Consider the following 12335-nt stretch of genomic DNA (forward strand, 5'->3'; position numbering starts at 1 on the left):
CGAGATAGGTCTCTCTCGCGGGGGGAATAGAGGGGAAACGCCTAGATTGCTCCAATTGCTCCGTTCTCTGTTTGACCGTACGCCCCCGGGTTGAAAAAAGATTCCAAATAATGACTCTATATCCCAAAAAAAAATAATTTTTTGACCTCCCCTGATCCCCCGCTAAGCCCACACGCGTAGCCGCGCTTCTTGTGATGGGGTATCTCTTTTTTTGCAAGTGAAAATAACAGATGATGTTGGACTTCTTTGAAAGAAGGGTCCGTTGTCATTGTTAGGGGTCATAAAGTCGTAAGCGCACAGCGCGAGCGGTTAGCCAATGGATATTCATCGGCGCCGCGGCAAAAACTCCTCTTCTTCTAAACGTAGCCAAGAAAGGAAGGCAAAGGTCGGTTTTTGTGTTCCCGAAGAGAAAGCTTAGTTGCTGATGACAAAGTCACGCTTGTAGTTGGGGGACTCGTGGTGGTCATCGACATCGCGGCGGGAGGTGACGCCGTTGTTGCCAAGGGTGCAGATGAGGTCGGTCTCGGAGGTGACCTTGGTCTGAACGTCGTCGGGGAGGTAGTAGGCGTTGTTGCAGGGCCACCAGTCGCAGCCGGAGATGGGCTCGTCGCCGCTGGCGGGCCACATCTTCTTGACGCCGTTGTGGTCGTTGGGGTTGACAATGGCGGAGACGTCAAAGTAGGTCAGGCCGTTCCAGCCGTTGAAGGCGACCTCGCCGAGCATGCCGGCGACGTTCTCAGAGCCCTCAGAGACGGAGTACCAGTTACCGATCCAGGAGGTGGGGATGTCGACCTTAACCTCGCCGCCGGCGGGAACCTCGACGGAGTCGACAGAGGCGAGACCGGAGTTGGGGGTGAAGTGAACGGTGCGGGAGACGTCGTCCAGAGACTTGAAGGTGACGGTGTTGGCGGCAACGAGAGCGGCCGAGCCGAGGAGGGTGAGAAGGTTGAACTGCATTTTGAGTTGTGGAAAGGGGATTTTGTTTGTGAGAGTGTGTGTAAGTGCCGGAGGGCGGTTCGTTGAGTTGAATGTGAATTTGTTTGAAGGAGTCCCGTAAACGTTGTCAACAACGGTTGTACAGGTTCAAGATGATTTGAAGGTGGTTCTACGATAAGCGTCTAGCTAGATCTTGAGAACTGAGTTGCCCTGGATGGGTGTTGTGGTGATGGACTCGAGCTTTGTTTGTGAGTTTGTTTCTGAACGGACCGGGGCCGTTGAGTGGATGAGAGCTTTCAAAGGAGTGAAAAGCTTCGTGTGTGTAAAAGGAATGCTACTGTCTGTAAAGACAAAGTGTGAGGCTCGGCCACAGGAAAGATAGTGATGCGGGATGGGGAATCAAAACCGGGGAAAGGGAAGGCCTCGTGGGAACCGGACCATACTTATAGACATGTCAGAAGGATGTGGGAGAAAAGCCTGGAAAGGACTTGCTCATGAGATGGCAGTGGGGAGCGGAGCCGGAGGCGTCAAGGAGTCAACAAGGACGTCCACGGGTGGGAACGTTTGAATACCGCGGTGGAGACTTCAGCCCGAGGGTGTTTCCCAGAGTTACATGGAGCAGCCTCCATCGGAGAGTGGGCTAGGATACTTGGGCGCCATGATTGTAACTTGTACAAGTCGTTGTAACTTGTCAACCATGATTGGATGTGTCTGTGGAATTAATGGCCTCACCAAGCTCAGAGTTTCCGGTCTGGACCAGCACGGTGTCGCGTAGGTACCAGGGCGGTTGCCATCCTTTTCGGCTCGAGAGCACTAGACAAGGTTTGACACAACGTTGTCCTGGAGTAATGGTGTACTGGATCTACACAGTATACTAGACATCGTAGACAAGTGGTTCATGGATCGTCTGGAGCTGGAACAGGGGGAAGCCCGCCCAAGATTGTTTTCAGGAACATTTCTAATAGATCTTCGTCCTGTCAGACTTATTTCCAGTGTTTGCGCCTATTTCTGGAGTTCCAGGCTGTGTCTAGAGTTCCTTTTCGTTTCTAGCGTCAGGGCGCCCTCCGTCGGGAGTTGGCTGTGCGGCAGGAGCACGGAATCGACGCGGCAGTGTGTGCGGGTACCTGGCGCCAAAGAAACACCCACGGACTGGGCAGCAGAGTAGGCTGTCGAGGGATTTCGGAGGCCAGGCGTGCCAGGGTGACGAGGGACAAGGCGTATGTATTTCGGTACACCGACGTCTGCAGGCTGCGAGTGCGTGCTGGCAATAGAAACCGCGGACGTCAGCCCTTGGTGCGGTTTTTGTTTTTTCCATCCTGCATGTGCATCAGCTTTCCAAAAGTCTGTTGAAGAGTGCTATTGGCCGGTTGGCTGCTGATTGTGCCTGGTACCTGACACTAGGAGACCTCTCCGCGTGGCGTACCCTGACAGGTTGGAGAGAACAAGTGGTAGAAACGCGCGATTCGAGGCAGCCCGACGGTCCAGCACACATATTAGCGCCGCGGCTCATGATTCGTAGCCGGTCAAGGCCATTTCGGCCCTTGACGGGGGCTTTCCTTGGACTTCCTGAGGTGTCGACTCTCGAGTAGGTACTCGGAGCAGCCCCCTCTTCCCCCTCCCCCTTGGCCCTAAAGCTCTGGCCCTCTGGTCGAGCCACGGACTGGTGAGAAGACTGGGTAAGATGTGCCGGCCAGTACCGAGTGAGCCCCCCCTGTCATGGGACGCCGGGTTACGCAGCCGGACGGAAGTTGGGAGGGAGTGCGCGGGAGAGCCGTGCTGGCTATGCCTTTTGGGTGAACGCCGAGACGGCAGCGCGTGGCTTCAGCTCCCGCCGCACCGGTTCATCTGTACTAGAGAGTGACAGGAACGGCCGATCAATGTGATGAAATGCAGGTGATGGACCAAGAAACCAGACGACAGCAACGACTTGAGCCAACGTCTTTGAAGATGAGATGACGGCCTCGCTGGCAACGCAGACGTATCCGGAGATGGGAGACCAGAGCGCTCACTGGAGCAGACAGCACAGAGGCCAAGGCTCACTCAGCAAGGAAAAAGAAAACACGAAGGCATCAGTCGTTGGACGACAACCATCTCGGTTGGCAATCCTTCAGACTCCTGTGACGGAGGCGATGCCACGACGCCGGAAAATGCCTCTCTGTGCCCTGGCAGACCCCATCGGCGAGGAATCGTTGCTGGCCAGAAGGGCTTGGCGAGGTACATCCGAGAGTGTCCAGGAGGGGGAGAGGGGGGAAGAAACTTCAAGGAAGAAACGGCCAGACTGGAGGCTCTGAGCTTTGTGAGCGAATCGGGGAGCAAGGTTCAGACCAAGGTTGTCGACCTGGGCCGCTGGTGTGAACTTGTGAAGTCGGAACCAGGAACAAGACGTGAGGGCAAGGCCGCAAGGAGGGTGTGATGGAGCATGGCCAAAGGGAGAAGGAAAGTGGGTTGTACCTGTCGATCACAGCCCGAGTGTGTGGTGTTCCGTGCACTGTAAATGAGGCCGTACTGGGGACTGAGAGAAGGTCGTCCGAGTGATAGATGAAATACGGCAACTTCGCCTCTGTTACTAACAATATCTCGACATGTGGGCAGTTCCCGGTACTAGGCGGAGGCCCCCGGACACTGCCCCGACGTCTGCGGTCTGCCCCCTCTCTCGGCGCTCTTCACCTGCCATGAACAAGTTTATTCACGCAATGCCGCGCACATGCTGTCAGTGCCTGCATATTTTGATGGCCTGAAGTATCAGGTTCAATCAATTGGAACTTTCTGATTTTTTTTTTCAAAAGTTTCTTTCCGGTAATTGGCTTCTACCTCAGCCTAAGTCATCCGTAGGGACCGTAGTGCCTCAGGCCTGCAGGGCAACGCAGCCTACTGCGTAGGCCCAACGCCACCAACATGTTACGACTTGCGACCGCAGTTGACGACTCAAGTATCGCCGAGTTATCCATTCAGCCATGGACCTTGTTGACTAATAGTACCGAGGTACTCGATACAAGGAGACATGAGATGGAGAAGTAGAGTAGAAGAAATTGCCAATTCATAATAGCCAATATTGAATAATCGGACTGAATAATTGCCCATAGCTTACAGAGTATAAGGCTGGAGACTACAAGGTAGTGTAGGTAGCAAGGAGGCAGATTAAGGTGATATCTAAGGTGTAGGTTAAGGTGAGAGATGTACTGCAAATCTCTCTTTACCGTCAGATCGGGTTGCTCGTCTGTGTTGTCTATCCACTGGAGCATCTTTCCCCGACTTGGCCTCGGGCAGTAACGGACACACGTGCTTGCTCCTGGGATACCATGGCCGAGTGGTAAGCAACGAGGAAGCAAGCTTTTGCTGCTCGGTGCCGCTGCCCATTGTTTCCATTGTCTGGGCTCGTCTGTAATGGTTGCATTGGCATGTCGCATATCCTTGGCGGCCCGTTGAGATGATCATTGGGACGGGGCCGTTCTCGACCGCAGCCGGTTCCACTGATCATCGCTCACTTTCCGGACAGCTCGCACCCAAGGCAGGAACCGCGGAAGGAATACTGTACAGTACGTACTTGTGATGAAGAGCCTGCAGGCTGCAGCGATGGCTCGTGAAGTCGTGGCTGCTAACAATGAAAAGTACTCCAGTCTCGACTGCCACGACTACTTACTAAGGTAACTTGACTGTGTAGGGTAATCGAGCCTTGGGCTGCTACGTTCGTGGAAGCCGGAGCGCAGGCCGCATGCTTGGTAATCGGTACGTATCTCGCTACACCAACCGTCGGATGCCAAGCCAGCCCTAAACGGAAGGCAGGTCCGTTCGAGAACGGGGCTCCTGCGGGCCCATTTTCAGCAAAGTTCTGTCCAATGCAGGAACCGTCGATGGAACGGAACTCGGTTACGCCTAAGGTGACCACGGCACCGAGACGGGAGTTGGAACATTCCTCTTCGACAGTACGGTACTTGGTGCTTCTTACTGACCCATCCTAGTTCTCTAATCTCTTCAGACTCTTCACCTTGCTTTACCTTCCGTTTGCGCCCTGGCTTGCCAACTGATTTCTCAGCCAGTTGCTAACTGGCTTCTGGCCTTGGACATCTGATGTCGGAATTCCCTCACACCATCATCGCCGGAATCCTTCTCCACCGGATCCCCGTTCAAGTTCTGTTGGTGGAACACCGCAATCTGGATTTCTGGCGTCAGATTATCCTAGCAGCAGCCCCCAAGCAGCATCACCATCTATCCGGCCAGCCTTGGAAGCGGATTCGGTGTCGCATGAGCTTGCCGAAAAGCTCTTCATTATTACGAAGACGAGGCCGGGGATAAGCTGTGACCTCATTGTGCCCATCAAATCCCCCGCCCTCTGCCTTATGTTGGCCCTAGAGCTCCTCTTCCCCCGCAGGCTATTCCCACAGCCGATCCCAGTTTGCCATCTACGGATACCAAGAAGTGGTCGCAAACTTCACTCCAACCACACGAACTGCCGGGGAAGAAAACCTTTCACGTCGGGTCTTCTTGGTTGTGGATGTCTTGCCCGCTCGCCTATCCACCTCGCGCGTCACCGGTGTCGCAACGGCGAAGAACTTCGCGACCGAGGTCTGTCCGTGGCCATTCCGTTAGACCCGAAACTGTTCCTTACTTGCAAAAAAGAAACTTGGCGCCGACGACCGTTAACACCATGAACCTTGAACCTTGAAGCGAGAACGTGACAGAGGCCGACTTTGAAAGCAGGATTCCCCGCAAGATTGTAACTGTTTGGTGGAGGGGCACTTCCCTGCTTCAGGTCGCCATCTCTGAACCAAGTCTGCAGGAACGTTGGCACTCTCACTCTGGAAATGGCGAGCACCGGTCGCGTCTGCCGCTGCTCTGACAGCTGCCCTATCACTTGGATCCTTTGGAGCGCGTTTTGCGGACATCGATTTCACCAAATATTAAGCACGAATTTACCCGGCTGTCGTTGTCAGGGCTGGTTTGGGGCTGATATTAATGCTTGACTCTAATCATCCAGAGACCGGCGCGCGGGACTGTTTGGCACACAGGCAGCAAGCATGATGCGATATGACAATCTGCAAGCCAAGTGGTTTTGCTTCTACAGCTACAGCAGCAATGGGCGCGGCCTGACGAGGACATGGAAGCTGTGTTGGTGCTGACTCTAACACTTGCAGATTCGTCTCTCTCACTGTTCTCGTCAGCAGTCTCGTTTCTCTTCCTTGACGCAAAATTGCAAGAATCTGACTGCAGGTCGGCCGTTCTGTAGAGCCTCAATCAAGCCTCGTTTATAATATCCAGGATATTCGAGATATGCCCCGAGGCGTGACTCGCACTGAAGGAGCATCCCGAGAATTCCTCGTAGAAGTCAGCTACGAGTGCTGGGCGTCTGCTGGACTGCTCAGAAAGCCATCTACGCAAGCGCAAATGGCGTTCTTCCTTTTCACATTTTTAGAGTGTCAGTCCGCTCGTCTATTTAGAGATTCACATACATTCCAAAGCGTCATACACAGCCTCATCTGCTGCGGCGTTCCCATCTGTTCGATTGGCCTCAGTCAAATCACGAGGCTAATTGTTGAATCAACCGAGCTCTCCTGCCAAAGACGAATATGTTATTGACGAATCGGCGGGCAGCATGGTTTTTGCGGCCAGGCCACAGAGGCGAACACGAGGCAACTTTCTTCTGTAAAGTCTCTTACTTTGCAGCTTTTTTGATAGATGCGAAGCTCCCGGCGTCGAAGCTGTCATCCGGAGACATTACCAACCGGGTTTGCACGATGCGCATCCAAAACTGGAGGCATGGTGGTTGATGACACGAGCTGTCACCGCTAGACCCCTACCATTGCATGGTCACTTACCCAGAACGATTTCAATAAAGTGACAGGTCCAATAGGAAGATAGGTTCGAGAACCAAACATTCAACCCATCTCTACTGTTCTGCCAACCAAAGCGATGGCGCCATTCCCGACTAAGCATGACAAGGCAGGACTTTCTCGTATCTTCATCGTCCACCCCGCCGGGACGGAGTCACATTCCTGCCTCATGGCCACATCTGGCACGGCGATGCGCGCCACCTGCAAGGTGCGTACAGTCATCAGCACCAGCTGTCCATCAGAATCGAGACGCAAAGGACCGAATTCGGGGTTGGAAGGCGGGCAACGATACGCCCGACTGAGCAAGGGCGGCGATGCCCGGCAACATCATTTTCACGGCGAGGCAAACATCCCATGCCGTGTAAGCACCGGTTCCAAAGCATTCTTCTGCACGATGAATCTATTCACGCAGAAATAACATTCCGCCCCCGCGATACATAAGGGAAGCGATCGCCTGGCTTGGCTGTGTTCTACCGTTCTGAATATCATCGTTTAGACCTTACACATCCGCCTCTTATCTTGGCTCAACTTGCAGCGTGCCTGTGGCAAATATACCTTCGCTTGAATCAGAGACACTCGCTTCCAGTTTACGATGAAGTTCATCCAGCTGCTGTCTGCAGCGGGGCTCGCAGCCTATGCGCAGGCTTGGGGGACTGATATCAGCACCGCTTACACGACGGTGGTGACCACGGCCTATGAGACATACTGTCCTGTAAGTTCTCTGAACGGCGAAGACTTGATACAAGAGACTAGAATGCGGAGCTAACATGAATCCAAGTCGCCCACTACCTTTGTTCACCAAAACGTGACTTACACGGCGACCACGGCAACGACACTTACCATCACGAGTAGGTTGACGAGACTCAATCGACTTTTGATAGACTACAGTACTAACTTGAAGAACAGACTGTCCTTGCACCATTACCACCAGACAACCCCCGCCGTACACCACGACCAAGACGATTTACCCACCGCCCGTCGTCAACACCACGTCTTGCCCGTCAGAGATCACCAGCACGACGATCAAGACGATCAAGACCACCAAGCACACCCCGCCTCCCAAGCCCACCTACCACAACACCACCGTGATCGAGCACACCCCCAAACCTCCCAAGCCTACGGAGCACCCGACTCACTCGGAGGAGACGCCCAAGCCGCCCAAACCCACCGAGCACCATCACCACCACCCCAACAGCACCTCGACCGTCGTGATTGTGATCACGCCGCCCGCCGAGACCATCATCGCCAGTACTACCCACGTTACCCCCATCACTCCCGTCACCAACCTCCCCACCAACACGCCCGTCGGACCAACGACCACCAGGCCCGTCACGGTTCCCGCCAACGCGGCTGGAATGCTTGAAGCCGGTGCCGGCGCGGCTTTGGTTGCTGTCCTATTCGCTCTCCTGATTTGATCTCAGTCAATGGATTTGGGAACTATCCAAGGCGAGCAGAGGGGGTTTCCTTTGGAATGGAGTATTTCTGACGAATTGCACTTTAACTTTCATCACCTTCATTTACGGCCGGCAAAAGTGGGAAGAGGTGAATACACCGGATAATCATCTTTGCTTTTTTTTTTACGATACCCTATGGCAACTTTGGAGGTTTAGGACACAACGGCAGTCAATTGTCGGGAGTTAGGGAGTGTTTTGCCATATTGGGTTACATACAGTCCTTACGAGAATAATGATAATCATAGTTTAGAAAATGAAAGTACTCACCATATAAGTTGTGCAACCAAGAAACGACCCTTACAAGAAAGCATACCTCGAAGCTCGACTTTTCCCCTCCGATAGGTGATAGGTCGATAAAGACATGATAAGAGCCGCCGCAGTGAACACTGCAGTCTTCATGTCTGCCAAGAATCAATAATTGAAGACAGCTCGCAGCTGACTGCATACACAACACCCTCACACCATGACCTACATACCTATTGAACTGCGATTGTGGCTCAACCAAAAGCAAGCCGCGGACCACACACACACACATACACAACGAAGAAGCTTCTCCAGCAATAAGGAACCCGCGCCTCGTGGTCCAGAAAGGCAGAATCTCTGCTGCGCCATAGAGAAGCATAAAAAGATAGCGCTCCGTATCTTGCGGAATGGGGTAATGATTAATCAGAGGCCAGAGGTCAGATCAGAAGTAGTTGAGGTTTTTTGTGTCCCCTCTGCCCCTCCACAGCCCCCCCTCATGCACGCTCTTCGTATTCCGCACCACACCCCCCGCGGCAAAAAGAGCCAAACACGAGGTTCGTAGCCCATGGGGAAGAAGCTTACTTCGTACGTCAATCGTCTAGGTACGAGCGGGCGTTTGGCGTAATCGTAAATGTGGCTGGGTAGGGGTTCAACGGGCTGGCGGGGTGGGTGTTCTCGTATTCCGCCTTTTAACCCCCAACCCGATCCCCCCGCCCGCCTTCTTTGCCGATTGCTTGGTCTTGATATCTCTGTTTTCCGCTTGCCTCGTTCAACGTCTAATGCGGTGGGTGACCCGAGGTTCTATGCGTGGCTTTGACGAACCGTTGTGGGTAGCGTGGGTAAGGGTATTTGGGGCCCAATCTTGAAGCTATCCATCTGGAGGTCTTGCGGTCTTTATATGGGCGAAGGGAAGTCAGATACAGAGGGGGAAACGTAGAGGCGGGGGGAGTCGCGGGGCCGGCGCCGGATTTGGTCTTGCGATTGTGTGAGGTAGTATAAACCTACCTACCTCGCTTGTACTTACAAACATGAGGATAGCTTTAGTTCTTAGGGTTTCTGGTGAGATTCACGACACTTGAAGAGTTGCAACGTCGTAGGTTCCCGAGGCCATGTGGTATCTCATTATTTTACGCCCGGATACTTGAACAATCATCATACGCCGAGTCCATCAGCACTCCCTTTTCTTCGCCTCATCTGTCTGTGAGCGCCCGGTAGACATAAATATGCGGTGACATCAATATGTGGTGTGACCGAACCCTCATGGCGTGTTGCCCGCCAGTCGTATGCGTACTTCCTCCGAATCAAGCCGATTCGCCGTGCGGCGTTTACTGCCGGACTCAGGGACTGATGCCCAGCTCCGCATTTCTAATGCGCACCCTGGCCTCTCTCACCAAAGCCTTGGCCTCCTCAACCTCGAAGCCATCTTGTGTCAATTCAGTCCCCAGTCGATTGGCCGTCTTGTAGTCCGCCGTTCGCATGGCGTGCTTCGCGAGCCACATTCGCGCTTTGCTCGTCGATGCCGTGACACCAGTTCCCTCATTCCCGCCCTCTTTGCGGCCATCACCATTACCTTCGTCGTCAGATGCGCCTGGTGAGTCATTGTGGATGGCGATCGATTCGTTTAAGACATTGTCCGCGGCTTCTCCGCCCTCTTGAGCGAGACAAAGTTCCATGTAGGCTTTTGATTCCTCTTCTTCGCCGAGCTGGTCGTACATGCTTGCAATCTGGAAAAGCAGCTCCGGATCCAGGTGACCCGTCGCGCCTCGGCCGTTGAGCAAGTCCCCTCCGCTTCCGAAGCTGCTTCCAACGTCGTAATATGCGTCTGCTAGCAAAGCTCTCTTTAGCGCCTTGATACCATCCTGATCGCGGCCCATCTTTTGCAGACACGATCCGACGGCAAGCCACATCTTTCCATCCCAGGGCCTCAGCCCGGCTGCCTTTTTGTAATACCATAGACTGTAGGTGTGCATTTCCAACATTTCGTACGTCTGGCCAAGGCCGTACCAAGCTCGGTAGTCCCGGCGATTGACATCAACGGCGCGTCGATACGATTCTATTGCGGCGTGGGTATTTTTCAGCTCCACGTACTCATGGCCCATGAGTGTCCATGCTGACAAGCATGTTCGGTCGAGGGTCAGCGCTCGGCGGAAGTATTGCACTGCCTTTTCGTGCATGGATAACAGTGAGTAGTAGTTGCCCACCACTACACAAGACTCTGGCCGGAACTTGTCGATGCTCGAGCAGAGGTGCGCAAGGAACGCAAGTTTTGGCCTCAGATTCATGACATAGAGAATGTTGGAGTAGTGATCTAGTGACTCTAGTCGGTGGGGGTGGAGCGACAGCAATCGACTAAAATGTTGTTCAGCAGCAACGAGGTCTTTCGAATGATATGACAGCATGGCGTTGCATGTGAGAAGGAAGGACGAGTTTGGGAAAATTCCGAGTAGTGAATCCAACGAGTTGGCGAGCTCGGGTGTAGCCTGGTAGAGCTCGAGCGAGGTGTAGAGATGCCAGATGAAGGACAAGATGTTTTGCGGGAGGTGCTCGGCAATCCGACTCAACTGTGCGCTCGTCAGCGTTGTCTGGCCCCTGGGGCATATGAACCGAGCCAAAGACTTACATCGTCTATCCGGGAGATGAGTTGGGTCATTTCCCAGCCAGCAGCCCCAGTTCATAGGGTATAAGTGGACGCTTCGCACAAAGTAGTCCATCGCCTTGTCCTCGTTCTTCTCCTTTGCGAGAACCATGCCGTATCTTATCCACGGTAAGCAGCTGTACGCGAAGAGATGAGAGGAAAGAAAGATATGCCGCCTACTCACAGGTACTCAAGCCACCCCTGGCTGCCGAGGATATCCCCATCGTCCGTCGTCCGCTCGTCGAACCAGTCGCTGAGGAACCGGCTTACGGCATTCAATTGCTTATTGACGATGTTGCCCAGGTCTTGGGGTCCCATGACCATCTCCGAATCCTCGTCTTTGCGCTTCTCCCCAGACATGAACTTTGCGTACAGGGCGAGGAACAAGCTCTTCTGACTGAGCCGGGGCAGCTCGGTGCTGCTGCCGCCGGCTGCCCTCGTCGTCTCGGCGTCCCCTCTCGTCTTTGACTTTGACTTCCCCTTGGACGCCCCCGATGGTCCATCCGCGTTGGAGCTCAGAACACCGGACAGCACAGAATCGGGCAGGAAGACGGCGGCGCAGCGGTCAAACTCCCTTGAGTCGAAAAGGGTCTTGGCGAGGAGGTATTTGTTGATCTCTTTGGCTTCGAGGAGGGCTTCCTCGGGGTCGGCGTTCACGGTGAAGACCGTCGGGATGTACTGTGCATCAGTATCGGCGGGGTCGGCATGGTTCGAAGGCTCGGGTATGGCGTTGAGAAGCTCTGCGGCCCTGGGATCGAGGTCAGCCGTGAGGTCTCTCTCTCTCGGGCAGGGTCCTTGAGGGAGCTTGCCATTTCGCAGAGGAGTACAGGCACCGCTCGGAGCACTTGACGACGGCATCCTGCAGAGACTCGCGGAGCTGCGACAGCTCATTCTCGTTGAGTGACATCTCTGCGCATCCTCGGCCAGAGGGCCAATAGCTGGGTCGTCTTGTCGTCGCACGGGTTCCAATTCGTATGGAAGTGAATCGAAGCAACGTCCAATTGAGCGCCTTTAGCTAAGGTACAGAACAATGGCTTCTAGAATTCACTGTCTACAGCTTTAAGGCGTAAAGTGAGGGCTGCGAGACGAGATACAGAGATGCAGGGTTGCTGGAGTTGGCGATGCGAGTGTTGTGTTTCCTTGTCCTGACGTAGTAAAGCTTAACGGCAGAAAAGGAAGCGGTCCACCCAAGGATTCCCACCACGCGACGGGCGCGACGACGCTAAAGTGACCTACGGT

The 12335-nt window shown here is 54.0% G+C and overlaps 3 protein-coding genes across 3 annotated transcripts; 1 reads left to right on the forward strand and 2 right to left on the reverse strand.

Annotated features, from left to right (window-relative positions):
- Positions 1-414: 414 nt before the first annotated feature.
- Positions 415-957, reverse strand: N0V96_003729 (uncharacterized protein; the record flags this gene model as incomplete). The annotated part of the gene is made up of 1 exon (XM_053190617.1): positions 415-957. The coding sequence occupies one exon, from the start codon at positions 955-957 to the stop codon at positions 415-417; it is 543 nt and encodes a 180-aa protein (XP_053052026.1).
- Positions 958-7356: 6399 nt separating this feature from the next.
- Positions 7357-8179, forward strand: N0V96_003730 (uncharacterized protein; the record flags this gene model as incomplete). The annotated part of the gene is made up of 3 exons (XM_053190616.1): positions 7357-7476; positions 7543-7612; positions 7671-8179. The coding sequence occupies 3 exons, from the start codon at positions 7357-7359 to the stop codon at positions 8177-8179; spliced, it is 699 nt and encodes a 232-aa protein (XP_053052025.1).
- Positions 8180-9798: 1619 nt separating this feature from the next.
- On the reverse strand, positions 9799-12003 carry cut23 (Anaphase-promoting complex subunit 8; the record flags this gene model as incomplete). The annotated part of the gene is made up of 3 exons (XM_065756928.1): positions 9799-11215; positions 11281-11844; positions 11906-12003. The coding sequence occupies 3 exons, from the start codon at positions 12001-12003 to the stop codon at positions 9799-9801; spliced, it is 2079 nt and encodes a 692-aa protein (XP_065614695.1).
- Positions 12004-12335: the final 332 nt, after the last annotated feature.

The sequence above is a fragment of the Colletotrichum fioriniae genome, assembly GCF_027942845.1.
Source record: "Colletotrichum fioriniae strain IMI 355084 chromosome Unknown scaffold_3, whole genome shotgun sequence".
Lineage (NCBI taxonomy): Eukaryota > Fungi > Ascomycota > Sordariomycetes > Glomerellales > Glomerellaceae > Colletotrichum > Colletotrichum fioriniae.